At 46.7% G+C, this 16,054-nt stretch overlaps 1 protein-coding gene across 1 annotated transcript; it reads right to left on the bottom strand.

The window, feature by feature from the left end:
- Nucleotides 1-5,565: 5,565 nt before the first annotated feature.
- FAM111A (FAM111 trypsin like peptidase A) lies at nucleotides 5,566-15,961 on the bottom strand. Its single transcript, XM_045786749.2, is given in 5 exon segments — nucleotides 5,566-7,821; nucleotides 7,823-9,214; nucleotides 10,744-10,861; nucleotides 14,019-15,478; nucleotides 15,678-15,961. Coding segments are annotated over 3 exon segments (1,863 nt in total). The 5' UTR covers nucleotides 10,825-10,861; nucleotides 14,019-15,478; nucleotides 15,678-15,961; the 3' UTR covers nucleotides 5,566-7,431.
- Nucleotides 15,962-16,054: the final 93 nt, after the last annotated feature.

Here is a 16,054-nt window from a genome sequence, read left to right as displayed (position 1 = left end):
TAATATATTGCTGGATTTTAACTGTTAATATTTTGAGGCTTTTGGGGCATAAAATTATGAAAGGTATTGGTTTATAGTTCTCTCTCTCTCTCTCTCATCTTTGTATGGTTTTGATATCAGGATAATACCAGCTTTACAAAATGAAGCATTCCACCCTCTTCTACTTTCTGGAAAAGGTTGTATATATTGGTGTTAATTCTTCTTTAAAAGTTTGGTAGAATTCGGGGCTCCTGGGTGGCTCAGTTGTTAAGCGTCTGCCTTCGGCTCAGGGCGTGATCCCAGGGACCTGGGATCGAGCCCCGCATCAAGCCCTGCATCGAGCCCCGCATTGGGCTCCCTGCTCTGCTGGGAGCCTGCTTCTTCCTCTCCCACTCCCCCTGCTTGTGTTCCCTCTCTCGCTGGCAGTCTCTCTCTCTGTCAAATAAATAAATAAGATCTTAAAAATAAAAAAAAATAAAATAAAAGTTTGGTAGAATTCTGTAGTTCATTAGTAAACTGTATTGTGTTTTAAATTTCAATTGTTCATTGCTGGTGTATAAGAAACCACATAGTAACTGTGTACACACAGTGATAACAATGTTACTATTGCTTATTAGCTCTAGGAGATTTTGTTGTTGATGATTCTTTGGGATTTTATACATAGTACATAGACAATCATGTCATCTGTGAATAAAGATAATTTTATTTCTTTCTTTCCAATTAGTACCACTTTTGCATCCTTTTCTTGTCAAATTGCATTGGGTAGGACTTCCGGGTGATGCTGAAGGGGTGACAGCAGACATCCTGGCCTTGTTTCTGATCTTAGCAGGAAGCATCAAGTTTCTCACCATGAAGTATGTTAGCTGTAGGTTTTTGTAGATGTTCTTTATCAACCTGAAGAAGCTCCCCCACTATTCCTAGTTTGCTGAGAGTTTTTACAAATGGGTATTGGAATTTGTCAAATGCGTTTTCTGAATCTATTGATATGATCATATCATTTTTCTTCTTTACCCTGCTGATGTCATTACATCAATGATCAATTAATTTTTTAAGGTTGAACCAGCCTTGCGTGTCTGGAATAAATCTCTCTCCTCTGCTGATTTTAATATGTATTTTTTCACTGTAGGAAACCATAACCATGAACGTAACAGTTTTCTGACTTCTGTGGATCTTTTATAAAATGAGTGAACCTAAAGGTGGTCTTTGTGACCCTCCTGAACTTGTGCCCTGTCGCAGTCTTGGCCAACAGGGAGCTCAGAAGCTAACAGGGCCAGTTAGGGATGCCCTACATTTGCCCTTTGCCATGTAATTTAACATATTCACAGGGTCCAGGAATTGGGATGTGCCGTCTTCGTAGGGATGCTCTCCACATTGCCCACTCAACTCACTTGTCATCTTTCGTCCTGCTCATACTCTGTGCTGGGTGTCCCACTTTCATCTTCCAAGAGACACTTTCTGGCCACACCTGACATTACGACTTGGGAAATCTCAGGGAACTCACCACATAATGGACCGTTCTGGATGCATGGTCACTTGATGTCTCAAGATCAGATGTTCCCCTGTTAACAGGGCCCAGTAGTACACCAGGAGTTGCTATGCAAAAGGCGTACAATTCTCCACTGCAAATGACATGATCTTGCTGCAAAACCCCAGGCGTCTATCTTGTGATTCTCCCCCCTGGGTTTGCCATAAACTCCACGTGGTATCTTTGCCCTCATCTGACACTTGTAACGTCACAGGTTCAGCTAGGCTGCACCGTCCAAGTTCCAGCACTGTTTGTTTTTTCACCGTAGCCAAGGTCTGCAGAACCCTTTACTAATCAGAGCTTCATGGAAAGCCTGCCTGTCACCCTTGTAAATGGGCTAAGGCGGTACAGGGAGGTATGGAATATGCTCCCTTCAGAAACCCAAGAGGCAGTGTACCCCCTTCTTCATAGTGAGGTACACGAGATTCAATAACTTATCTCTTGCTTTGGATGAGATGTCCTGGCACAGCCCTGATTTAGTGGGCTGCTGATTCTTCGTAGACTTGATCTCCTATCATTTGAAATGTGTGTCTACCATGACCTCTAAATGTACTGGCTACTTCTTGCTCATCTGGCCTGAGTAGCATGATGTCATTGACAGAGTGGATTGATGTGATGGTCTGCAGGAAGTATAAATAGCCCAGACTTTTTCTATCTATATTGTATCAAAAGAGGAGAGTGTTAGTATAGTCTTGGGCGAAACTAAAAAAGTATATAGTGTCATCTGTTCCATGTGAGTTGAACTGCTTATGGATCCCCTTTTCTGATAGTGACAGAAAAGAACACATTAATCCAGTCAATGGCCACACACCGTGTACCTGGGGCAGTGCCAATTTCCTCTAGCACTGTGATATCACAGATCTGGCACACCGGCCTACCCCTTGGTTTGACTTTGCAGAAGTCAACGGCTGTTCTTCAGACTTACTATTTTTCTGCAGGGGTCAACTAACAAATTAAATGCATATATGACAGGGGCCACTTTTCCTATATTCTTTAGATCCTTAAGGACTACACTCTATATTCATGCCCTCCCCCGCTGAAGTCAATGAAAAATGGGGGCGGAGTTCTCTAAGGACTCTAGTGCTGATGAGATAAAAACTGGACTTCAGGATTTGAAAAGGGGACATGGCATTAAGAAACATCCCTAGCTCTCGGTGGGGACTAAATTCTGGAAGTGGAGCAGACCAGAGGTCGACAGAGCCTTCTGTGCCTCAGTCTCCTCTCAGTTTTGTGCCCGATTGAATGAAGATGATCTGATTGCATTCTGTCGGAAGATAGGGAGACTCCCTCCCCGGGAGGAAAACCACAAGATCCCGGTGTTGATGCAGGTGATAAAGCAATTGCCACTTTTTCATGTAAACTGCAAGAAGCCAGAGAAAGGCTGGGGGAGGCCCTGAGTATACATACCGTTTGTATTTGACTAGCAAGGCCTTTGGATCCTTCCTTTGTTAGTAAATGAGTCTGAGTCGAACTGCCCTAAGGAGGAGCTGCCAGGTGAAAGAGACAGCCTCAGGTCCGGAAGTCAGTTTCAACAGGGCTTAGCAACAGGTCAATGGCTGCCTTCGCTTAGAAGGGGTGCGCTACTAGCTGCGTCCAGCAGGTGGCGATGTTGCACCAGGAACCGGCCTCTCTGTGCGCTCCAGCGGGCTTTCCGTAGTTAACCAAAACTGGGATTTTCCTTTCTTCTTTGGAAATTCTGGACTCGTCAAAGGGGGCAGAGAAATGGTTTGGGGACAAGCTACATGTCCAACATGAAACAGTTCCTTATCAACTCCCCAACAGCAATCCATTGAATCCACCCAAAAAAACATCCACAGTGACGCTTCAGTTTTCCTTCCCCACCTCAGTCTTGCCTAAGCCCCATTACTTGGTTCAGAGGGCCTTTCCTCCCATTCCAGTGCAATGCAAATCAAGGGCTCCACGGAGGAGCCCTGGGAAGTTCAGGGCGGTGCGGTAGGTTTATGGAGGGTGGAAAGAGAGGGCAGGGGAGGAGAGAACACAGAGTTGTCAGTCTCTTTCCCTCCTTTGTCCTCTCGCTCCAGGGGTCAGCACCGAAGCCCCAGAAATAGTTCCACTCCGAGTACCTCTCGGTGTCTGGTGAGCGCCAAGGCCCAGGGACCCCTTTCTGCCCCTACACAAGCTGCTTCAGCGCCACCCCTCACCCCTGTGCCCCAAACCTTTTCCTCTTCTGGGACAAGGTAGTTTCATGATTTGGCCGTAAGTTTGGGTCCTTCCTCCTGTATTTACAGAAGTGTGTATGGCCTTTGGTCCCCTTTGGGGACAGGGTGATGTCAGCTTCATCTCTAATTGTCTTTCTCCAAAAGCAGCTTTGAGGTTTTGGTAGAGAGGAGAGAGGGCATCAGAGGTGAGGAGAGAGAGGAAATGCTTTTATTTTTGGTTTTGAGTAGCTGGGGGTGGTTTGGGGTGGACCAAATGAACTTTCAATGTTTCGGTTGTCCCAAAGCAAGTTCTAGTGAGCATTGTGGACAGAGTCAAGAAGTTTAGTGGAGGCCGGGAAGGGGCTGGAGAGGACTGGGGCTTGGCGAACAAGTGACAAGTGGCTCCTACGTGAGGGAGAGGTGGACCCAAAGGGGGCACTGGTTCGAAGATGGGCTGCAGCCCGGAGGGAGCCTGATCTGCTCGGTGGTCTTCTTTCTCCCGTTCCTTTGGCCCATCACCCCCAACTGTCCCATCCCAGGCTTTTCAGATCTGCACATCTTCCTTCTCTTCTTCTCCTCCACCCCTCACCCCACGGCTTTCTTTCTAGGCTGTGTTCAACCTCGCTCTCTTTTCCCTGGTAAGGACCCCAGTCATTGGATTTAGGGTGGGCCCTAAATCCAGGATGGTCTCATCTAGAGATCCTCAATCTAACTACATCTGCAGACTCTATTTCCCAAAATTCACAGCCATATTCACAGGTACTGATGATGAGGTTGTGGAATACAGGTGAGGTTCAGTGGGGTGGAGTCCGGAGCCGACGACCAAGAAAGAATTCTTGAGACGTCTTTGGTGCAAAATTGGTGGTTTATGAAAGCACGGGGACGGGACCTGTGGGCAGAAAGAGCTGCTGCCCCCGGGTTGTGAGAGGTGGCTGATTATATACCGTGAGGCTGGGGGAGGTGAGGGAAAAGGGAGGCTGAGAAAGCGCCTTCATATGTCCAAGAAGACTCGCAGGACACTGGAGGCCCCACCACCATCAAGCCAAGGCTGTTTACACTATCACTGTGTCCTTATCAGTGAGCTGCAGGTACCTTCATCTGTCAAAGAAGACTCGCAGGATATTGGAGGCCCTGCTATTGTCAAGCCAAGGCTGTTTACACTATCACTGTGTCCCTATCAATGAGCTGCAGGTCCTTTCCTTAGTTTTAGGGCAGTTTTAGTGCCCAGGAATGTTGCATACATGGGGGGGGGGCGGTGCAGGGGGTCAGCTTCTGCTCTGTCTTCAGCCAGCCTTCTGTTCCCTCATCACTAATGGTTAGGACTTGACATATCTTTTTGGGAAACAGTTTTGGGAAACAAAACTTGACATATCTTTTTGGGAAACAACCTTTAACTTCTTCTGTTATGTTACCTAAATATCAATATATTTCTTCCCATGAAAGAGTCCTGGTTAATATTTCCCTAGGTTTCTGGACTCCTCTCTCCCTTTCAGAAGTTCAGAGCCCAAAAGTCTTATAAAGGTAATTCAGTGGCTTTATTCTCCCAACAGAATCCAGACTGATACTGTAAGTATGTACACATCCAAGACAGCCTGCATTTCATGAATAAATCCCATCATCCCCAAAAGAATACCAGGCATGCCAACACTATTAGGAGGCCTACAGTCCAAAAAACAAAAACAAAACAAACAAACAAAAAAAACCCCACAAAACCCTGACACCACAAAATGCTAGTGAGGACGTGAAGCATTCACTGTTGCTGGGAAGGGAAAATGGTACAGCCACGCTGGAAAACAGTCTGGCAGATTCTTACAGAGTTAAACACAATCTTACCATACAGTCCAGTGATCACAATCAGGTATTTACCCAACTGAATTGGAAACTCAGGTTCACACACACGTCTGTACGCAAATACTTACAGCAGCTTTATTCATAATCACCAAACACTGAAGCAGCTAAGATATGTTCCAAAAGGTGAATACAAGAGAATATTGTTCAATAGCAAGAATAAATGAGCTCTCAACCCACAACAAAATGCAGCACAACCTTAGTTGAATATTGCTAAGCGAAAGAAGTCAAGCTGAAAAGTCTCCAGACTGTATGATTCCACCCCGGTGCCATTCTGGAAAAAGGCAAAACTATAAAGACAGTCAAAGGATCCCTGGGTCCCAGGGGTGCAGGGGAGAGGGAGGGAGAAGCAGGTGAAGCACAGGGGGCTTTTAGGGTGGTGAAAGAATTCTGTACAATATTGTGATGGTGGAGACATGACATTGTGCCCTTGGTAAGACCCACAGAACTCACAGCATGGACAGTGACCCTGGATATATGCAAATTTTAAAAAAGATGTATTCATTTATTTATTTTGAGAGAGAGACAGCATGAGCAGGGGGAGAGGCAGAGGGAGAAGGAGAGAATCCTCAAGCTGACTCTGCACTGAGCACAGAGCCAGATGCAGGGCTCAATCCTGAGACCCTGCGGCCACAACGTGCGCCAAAATCAAGAGTTGGTCGCTTTGCCAACAGGGCCACCCAGGTGCCCCAATATATGCAAATTGTAGATGTCACTTAGGTTGAGAGGTGAAAGAGCGGAGACGGTGACAAGAGAACCTAACTGCCCTGCAAATGGACAAAACACCTCACTGAAGGGCACAGAAGAACAGGTGCTGACCCCCGTCACTTTGGGAGTGAGTCTGTAAGACTAGAGGCAAGAGAGATGGTACACGCACGCCGCACTGTAGTTGACCATGTTATTTCGCGCCCCGGGAAGGTGAACAATGCTGATGCCGCTTTGCATGAATACCGAATTAAACAATTAAGAGGGAGGGGGATGTTCAGAGCCCAGTTTCTCACTGTTGGACTGGGAGTTCACCGATGAGCAAGGGAGGCGGCGAAAATGACCCACGTGGGACTGGACTGCAGCGGGAGACATTGGGAAGCATGTCCAACTTCTTATACATCCAGACAGTTACATGTAGGAATGTTTGTAGATACACGTATATGCAGTAGCCTCCCCCTTATCTGCGGGGTATACATTCCAAGACCCCTAGGGGATGCCTGAAAGCGATATATACTGTTTTTTCCTCTACACACAGACCTATGATGAAGTTTAATGTATAAATGAGGCACAGTGAGAGATCAGCAATACCTAATAAGATAGAACAATTATAGCAATATACTGGAATAAAAGCTATGTGAATGCCGTCTCTCTCCCTCTCTCAAAATACCTTATTGTACCACTCTTCCTTCTTGTTATGATGTGAGATGGTAAAGCCCACCTGATGTTCCATAAATGAGTGAAGCCATATGATAATTGTCTTTCTCTGCTTGACTTATTTCACTTAGCATAATCTCCTCCAGTCCCGTTCATGTCAATGCAAATGTTGGGTAATCGTTCTTTTTGATGGCTGAGTAATATTCCATGGTATATATGGACCACATCTTCTTAATCCAGTCATCTGTTGAAGAGCATCTCGGCTCCTTCCACAATTTAGCTATTGTGGACAATGCTGCTATGAACAATGGGGTGCATATGGCCCTTCTCTTCACTACGTCTGCATTGCTTGACTTTAAAAAGGGGTTCACAGCCCACCTGTTAGGATTACAGTCTTCATGTGTTTCGAGAAGTAGTGCATTGGAAGTTCTCTATAACAGTAATTTTTTAAATGAAAGTACCATTTTGGAATTTAGGAAAGGAACGCGTTGCCTATGGAATACCAACCCCAGGGGTAATCCCCTTGAAGCGAGTAAATAAGCTGAATTCTCACCATCCTCAATACTCATCACTCATCATTTCCACATCCTGCTGATTTATGCATTCTTCTGTATATGGCTGATTCATACGCACTTCTGTATACGACTGATTCATACATGCTTCTGTAAACCACTGTCCATGGTTCTGCTTCATATCAAGGAGGATGGATTCCATAGTACAGCCAAACTCGATGATATGAGAGAACCCAATCTGGTATTTGTAAGTGAAGCCAGCGGTATGCATGGCTACCAATGAACCTTTTGCATCAAACACTGGGGAACCAGAAGCCCCAAAGTAAAAGGAGGTGTCATAGGTAATCACATCGGGATTGTGAGCTATGTCCTGGAAGCTTCTTTGAGTGTACATATGGATATACTGCATATCGTCACTGCTACCCCCCACCCCCTCTAGCCTGAGGATGTTCCTGAACTTTCCCTGCTCGCTGCTCCAGAGGGATCACAGTGCAAGCATCACTAGACTTTGCCTCTCCATACGGGTGGCCGATGATATATATCAGCCCGCTAAGGGGTGCGGGGGCAATCCTATGATAGAGTCCCGAAGGTACTTGCTGTCCGTTGGCCTTCAGTTGCAGAACGGCATAATCGAGGGTTGTATTGGACACCATAAACCAAGGCTCAGTAAAAAAGCAGTTCTCTTCTTTCTCGGGGGGCCCTTCGTAACTAAACGTCACCCTTACGCACTGACCAATTATGTCTGCCCACTTACTTGGGTCTATTCCTTCTCCCACGATGTCATTTACTACGTGCCGACAAGTTAAAATGAACAGCCTATCAAAAACAAAGCAGGTGGCAGAACCCCTGTTTCCATTGTTGTCCCATGACAGGTACCCAACGGAGTCACTGAGATGAGAAAGAAGTTTGTGCATTTTAACTGGGGTAGAGTTTTTTGTCAGTTTCCCGAACTGTACTTTATGCAATTGAAATAATGAAGCCTTGTTCTTTTTATTTTCCAATTTTTTCTTGAAGGTATCTCTGAATTTTTCACTTTCTCTCTTCAAACTGGGGTACTGAGCCACAATTTCTTCTCTCAACACACTGGTGTTTCTTTCCTCCGACTCCAAATTCTGAGCAGCAGCTGCTGCAGAGCCCGTTCTCATCTCAACCTCAACCTCAAAGAGCTTACCTTCTAGGCTGTCAACAGTCTGAGAGCTTTCTAGAATGGAGTCATGGTTTTTGATGAGTCTCCAGTCCTCTTTCTCCAGAAAGGGGAGAAACCTGCCATCCTTGCACACAGCGTCCTTAATGGTTTCTCCTTTGAAAGCGTAGACACAGAGTTTGCACCCTTCTTTGTGAAGATGACTGCACGTAACTATCTTTTTCTTTCTCTTCCCAATCGCGTGAATATAAAATTTGACACAGTCAGGGGACGCCTTGTCATGCCGGCCAAATACCGGGTTCTCCTCTTTCTGCCTGCTTCGACTCTGGGCAAATGTGATCAGCACGTGGCAGCTTTCAGGAAAGCAACTGAGGGGCATTCCAAGATTTAGGTACCCTTCAATTCCTTCCGTGCCAAGCACCAGCATTTCTTTGCCCTGCTGAGTTTTAATTTCCTTCTTGACGGCCTTGAGAGTGTTGAGTGCTGCGTATAGGCTATCCCCTTCACTATGTGTGAGCACGTGTTTCCTGGCGTTCACAGCCAAGGTGATGTAAATTGTCTTGTTACGGGGCACGGTCTGGTGTTTGGGTCCTTGAGCCTGGGTGTTTGTTATATCTTTTGGACCTTTTTTAGAGCCCATCTTCATTTGAGGAATATTGGAATTATTCTCTTCGTTTTTATTGACCTAAAAATAAATGTTAAATGCTTTAAAACTCTGAATACAACCTTACACAAGGAGGATTCATCAAATAGCAGAAATCCCCTGAAAAACTAGGAGCATTTGATTTCTATGCCTGAATGAGACATTTTTCCCAAGTCACATTCATCATGGCACTGGCGTGGACAGACACGAGTTCACAGAGCGGCAAGGTCGCTTGCTGGTCATGGAAATAACAAGGCAGGATGGTTGTAAAGATTCAGTGTGACGTCATGGGTGACAAAACCTAGCACGATGACTGGCACATTAACAGATTAACTTTTATTTCCCTTCTTTGTAATGGTGCTAATATTCTGGATCAAAAAAAAAAAAAGGAACATAACGCAGTATAAGTTCACTCTGGGCACGACATAACAAACTCTCAAAGAACATCGCTTCAGCCCAGTGTTGTCAGAAACATCCTTGTTGGAAGGCTATAATGGATTTCCAACTATTCAGAAGATTCTGGGGCAGACACAGACATTTTTAAATAAGGGAACCGGGTCGTACATGGTTATTCGCTGGCTCTATCACGAAGCAGGACAAAGAGAAGCATAACTAGGTTTGTCTCGGTTTCCCTAGATACTTGGATAGTCTAGTGACAACCAGAGGAAAGAAAACAAACGAAAGCTTTTATGCTGCTTCCTCAAATTCTCCAAATGCTCAGCCCACTTCTTGATAAATGCAAGGAGCATTTCAGACTCAGGAAAGAATATGAGGGTTTGATATGATAACACAGCCCCTTTATTGGAAAGAGCCCTGACTTAATGTCAGTAAATGTAAGTGCAAGTCTTCCCTCCACTTCTGCCTCAAGCAAGGAGTCATTTCTCTCTCCGCATAAATAGACTGAGGATAATAAATCCTCCCTCCCTGCCTAATAAGGTTATGATCAGGATGATTATTTTAAAATTTGTTTCATAAACTAGAAAGCACGGTACAAATGTAGGTTATTACTGTGGTCAAACAGATTAGCCACATTTGGGAGAGTAGATATTTTCATGCAACGAAATAGTATCGATTTTTTTATTCCATAGTTGACTGTAACACATTGTAGTAGATTTGTTGTTGTTGTTGTTCAGGAAGTGTTACAATAGCTTGTTATTGCAGGCTGCTTTGATGTGGCCAAGATTTGCATTAAAACTATTAGAACTAGAAAATAGGACAAAATGGATGAGAAAGATATTAACTTAATATCCTCAACCTACAAGGAGGTAGTTTCTTTCTTTTTTTTTTTTTTTAACATTTTATTTATTTATTTGACACAGAGACAGCCAGTGAGAGAGACAGCCAGTGAGAGAGAGACAGGCAGGGGGAGTGGGAGAGGAAGAAGCAGGTTCCCAGCGGAAGAGCCTGACGTGGGCCTCGATCCCAGGACTCCAGGATCACGCCCTGAGCCGACTGAGCCACCCAGGCGCCCCAAGGAGGTAGTTTCTTGGCAGAAAGCGCTGTGACACCCAGTGTCCAGGACGGCTATGTCTCATATTGGCATATTCCATAAATGGTATTTACAAACATACCTGGGGGAAATAGTGCTCGATTTTCATATTACTCTTCTCATCAAATGCGATCTTCTGTGACCTGCGCTTCTTAGGGCTCATGATGGCTTGAAGATGAAGACACAGTTCCGCCGAAACACTAATTCCAAAAAGGTTCAAGTTAGAGTGGTATTCTCAGAGCTATGTTAATTGTAGAGGATAACACTGATGGGCACCCCACATCCCCCCCTTCCCCTTCACCTCTAGCGTCCCTCTCTTCAGAGACGTTCACTTAGCAAGTAGGGAGTTTACCCAACAACTACAATCACCCCGCAGATAAAAGCTCCCTTTTATAGAGCACTGCCTGTCAGGTACTAACGTCAATACTTGACAGAAATTATCTCCAATTGCCAATTCCCCCAGAAACCATGCAAAGCTGGTATTTTTGCTTTTTGCAGATGAAGAAACTGTAACTCAGAGAAGGCAGGTGACCCTCAAGGCCAGAGCCCTGGGGCAGAGCTGGAATTCAAATGCAGAAGGGTTTGTGGTGTGAGAATTCAAAACTGTGTGCTAGTTACACGGATGTTAAAATCTGGCCCCCGGTTAAGGTGGACACGGCACAGGGACGGTGTAATTAGAGGGGAATGGAGGGGAAAAGAACCGCAAAGACAAAATAATCTTGGAATGAGAGTCTGCCTGGGAAGATAGTCAGGAAGTTTAGTTGCTTCTTGGTTTTTTTTTTTTTTGTTTAAAGGGATATTTTTCCTTCTGTCTTTCCTCTGATGTCTGCCCAGAACAGAATGAACAACGTAGATAAAACAGAGAAATCTTCACTAGCAGTAAATAGAACAAAAGCCATGGAGGGCAGCAGCTCTCTTGTTTTCAGATCTCAACATGTACCACGATGCCTGGCGTGTAGCGAGCTCTCGATAGAGACTCATTTGTGGGGCGTCTGGGTGGCTCAGTCGGTTAAGAGTCTGCCTTTGGCTCAGGTCATGATCTCAGGGTCCTGGGATCTAGTCCTGCATTGTCTGCTTCTCCCTCTCCTGTTCCCCTTGCTTGTACCCTCTCTCTCTCCCTCTGTCAAATAAATAAACAAAATAAAAAAAAAGAGAGACACATTTGTAAAGATCCAACAAAGGAATGGAGTATGCACGTGAGATGCTACGACCTCTCCTAAGTGCTTTTTTAATAAATTACCTCATTTAATTCTTCCAACTCTGCATGATCGGTATTCTTAGTTCCATTTTACTAATAAAAAACTTGAGCATCCAGAGAGATCATAAACTATTTACTCAAGGTCACAGAGCTCCAGAGAGTATACTTTTGATTACGAACATTTTCAAATAAGAACAACAACAAAAAGAGGAGAATGACTCTGCGTATGCCTATCACATGGAGTTAATGATTGTTCATTTTGTGATAAATTTCCATCACCTTTTTATTTTCCTAGATTATTTTACACTTAGATACATCGTGACATTTTATCCCTAATTATCTCTTTCCAGCTCTACAAATTAAGCACTTTTTCTCGCCTAATCACAACACTGATTTATTTGGACGAAGACCCACTTGAGGTCCACAGGTTGTCTTTCATGATGATGTCTCTTAAGTCTCTTTCATTCTAGAAAAAACCCTGATTTATTGACGAGCACAGAGAAGTTGTCTGCAGAACGTTCACCTCCTGGGCTGCTTCTTCATGTTGTTAGCTTACACTCTAGCCCATCTGTTTCCTGTCCAGGGCAAGTTCTCGAAAGACTATGACTATTCTAAACATCTCACTGTGGAGCGGGACCTGTGGCTTCATTCCTCACTGGTAACGAGCTACACAGGAAAGTCCGGCGTCTCTGAGCCTAACTCTCCTGTTTGTAAAATGAGCAGTGAGTCTAAGTGAGGTACAGAATCTGCAGGTGCTGCATCCGTGTGAGTTTTTATAAGACCACCTGGGTTCAAACGTCAGATTACCATTTACTGGCTGCCTGACCTTGGGCGTGTTAAGGAACCGCTGTCTATCTCATTGTCCACAGCCCCAGGATGGGAGGAGCGGTAGAATCCGACTCCCTCGTGAAGATTAAGAAATACAACGCATGAAAAGCCTTTATTACCACGCCTGGCACATAACAGATTGCCCAGTAAATATTACTACTATTACTATTAGTCAATATCGATACTTTTTTTCTTTTTTTAAAAGATTTTATTTATTTATTCGACAGAGATAGAGACAGCCAGCGAGAGAGGGAACACAAGTAGGGGGAGTGGGAGAGGAAGAAGCAGGCTCATAGCAGAAGAGCCTGATGTGGGGCTCGATCCCAGAACGCCGGGATCACGCCCTGAGCCGAAGGCAGACGCTTAACCGCTGTGCCCCCCAGGAGCCCCCACAGGGATACTTTTTAAAGGCAGAGAACCTGGGGAAACAGAAATAGATACCTATCCCTGGGCTGTGTTGTAAGATCCTTGAAGGCAAGAACTTACTGCCCAACAATTAAGAGAATCTGGGGTTTCAGTGTGTCCCTTGATGATGACCCAATCTTAGGGGGCTGAGAGAGAACCCAGGAGATTTAGGAGTGATTATTATATGGAGCAAAAAAGGACTATGAAATGGACTGAAAGAAATGTGAATTTTGCACTACACTGGGATGACCTCGAGCATTCACAGTGGAAAGGGGCAAGAGATTAAGAAAACACCCCAACATTCCCCCCTCCTCAACATCATTTCCAGTATCCAGCGTGAACCACCTCATAGCAAATGTGAACTGTCCTTAGCGAGGTATCCTACCTACTCCAGCTCTCAGAGTTGGAGAAGGCTCTGCTGAAGGGCTTGCCCTATGTCCTCCCGTAAGGAGATAAAGAAGCACAGCCTGTCCTTGGTCCCTTTCCTGCCCACCACAGGCTCTCCCTTGGAATTCCTCCCGCACTCATCTCTCTCTACCTCTCTTCCTCTCTCCCTCCCCACCCTCCCTCTCCTTCTCCCCCTTCTAGCTCTTCCCCGCCCCTTTCTCCCTCACTCCTCCCCTTCCTCTCTTCCTCTTTTCCCTCCCCTCTCCCTCTTCTCCCCCCTCCCCTCTCCCTCTTCTCCCCCTCCTCTCCGGAGCAAGTGGGCAGAAGAGAGCCAGACTGTAGGAGAGGGATCGGGTCTTGGCTGACCTAGGCCTCCAGCAAGGCCGCCACCCCCGCTCCCCCAAGTACGTGGCCTGACAAGCAGCACCGAGGAAACCAAAGCCGGGCCTTCTGGGCCCCGCGGGTGGGCGGCGCTGTCCCGCCCAGGCCGGCAGACCCCGGCCCCTCCGCCCCAGCCCCTCCGGCTCCCGCGCGCTCACCCACTCCTCGCCCGCCGCCAGCACCCGGGACTTGAATCCAGCGCCCAGCCGAGGTCGGTGCTTATTGGAGGAAGCCGCGGCCTCTGAGCCCGAGCGCGAAGCCGGCCTGGGAGGGGCGCCCCTGCAAGCTGGGCGGGCGGAGCGAGAGCGCGAGCGCGAGCGGGAGCGGGGGCGGAGCGCGAGGCCCCGGCGGAGGTTCGAGAAGGTGCCCCGCCCTTTGCGATCCGGGGCTCGGCGGGCTCTTGGGTTCCTTCCACTTTCACATCTGCCCGGCCTCTAACAGCCTCAGCCTCCGCCTCCACACACCTCTCCCCTCCGCCAGCCCTGGGTCTTTGCTTCTTTGGACAGCCTGGGAAGCGGGCCTGGCTGTTGGGGGTCTCCGGAATAAAGTATTAGCGTGTTTGTCTCCGTCCCTCCAGCCCGAAACAAAACCTTCCCAACGCCTTCCGTCCCCACGGCCGGTTTGAGAAACAGACACGGGAGTCTACACAAGGTGTCTCCCACACAAGGACAGACACAACTGACAAGGGTAGAGACCAGCTGCTGTATTGCTAAGAAGGCGGATCTTTGTCAAATATAGACCTGGTCAAATTTTGGCCAGATAATCAAAAGGATTCCTTAAAAGATTTCTTTGCTCTCAAGGGCAAAATAAACTCAGCACTTGGGGTAGGCAACGAAAAGAAGCTGGGGCCGAACCGCCTCACGCAAGATCCACTTTTCCCCACCTTTGGGTTCAGAAAGCACCGGCGAGAAAGTTCAGGGGACCTCAGAGGGACACACTGATCTGGAGTTGTGGCGGCAGAAACTGACTAGGTGGTGCGAGGCCTCCAAAGATGTCAAATGCTGGCTCCCAAAAATCTGGACAGAACCCTCTGTTGATAAAACAAAGCTAAGCCTGCTGCTCCTTGAGGTCGTGGGGAGCAGAATCTTGGTCGTGTCTCAGAAAGGGGAGAGCAAGGTTGGGCTCTTTACTGCGATTTCGAAGTCTGGTTTAAGTCGGCTCTTGAATGTGGAGGATTGGTTAGGATAGGGGAAGCACTGGGGGATAGTTTGGGATTGGCGGATGACGGGTAGGGATTTTCAAGAAGGTTTGGGATGGAAACTGTACTTTGATATTTTCAACTGAAGAGTGCTTGGGTCTTTGAGGCAAACGTTTCCTGGGACAGTAAATTGATGTTGATGAAAAGAGTAGATAAGTCGTATTAATGTAGTTAGCAAGCTGTGCGAATGTAGATGGCTTCAGCGCTCTTAATGATGAACGTGCCATTTGTCACTTAGAGTATTGACTATTTTATCTTGGAAAGAAGCTCACTCAGGAAAACACATTTGACATGATCTGTTTGCTGCACACAGAATTCAGACACAGGCTGATCCTCTAAGGAAACAGTTGCATAAAGTTAACGTTGGGTCTTCAAAAAGACATCAGTTTTTAAAATCAGAACCTGCTCTCGCCTTGGGCACTGCAAAAGAAATATGCATCCTTTTATTTTATTCTAAGTTTCCAGGCACAGACCTCAGTCCTTTCAGAAAACAACGGTATCCCGGTGTACGCTTTCTTCTGCCCCCCTTCCCCCAGTCTCAGGTTTTTCCGCTTCGTGTCCCTGTCGATAAATTTTCTCTAAACTCTAAGTCAGCTCTAGGACGAAAGGAGTAACTCACCGAAGAGAAGAATTCTTCCCAAACCTAGCCGTCACTCGCCTGCACTCGCGACTCCGGGGGGATCTTTGCCTCCAGCCAGGAATTCGCCTGTCCGCGCACCTGACCCGAGGAAGGAGAGATCCTGAGTCGCTTTGCTCTCATTGGACGGCTGCTCTCCTACCGCGGAAGCCGATTGGTCGCGCTCCAGCGGCCAAGTAGAGCGCGGGAAAGGGAGAGGGCACACCCTCGCGCGGCAAAGGGCACAGAACCCCAGTTAGGAATCGGGGCTGCGGGAGTCCGCGCACCCGCCCTCCCTAAGCGTTCGTAGTCGCGGCGAGTAGGACCTGCCTCACTATGCTGCTCACTGCAATCACTGTCTGCTTCATTTCCCTCCTTCC

The sequence above is a fragment of the Ursus americanus genome, chromosome 24 (genome assembly GCF_024610735.1).
Source record: "Ursus americanus isolate L20-20 chromosome 24, mUrsAme1.1.p, whole genome shotgun sequence".
Classification (NCBI taxonomy): Eukaryota; Metazoa; Chordata; class Mammalia; order Carnivora; family Ursidae; genus Ursus; species Ursus americanus.
Note: the sequence above shows the minus strand (reverse complement) of the source record. Positions and strands in the feature narration are given on the sequence as shown.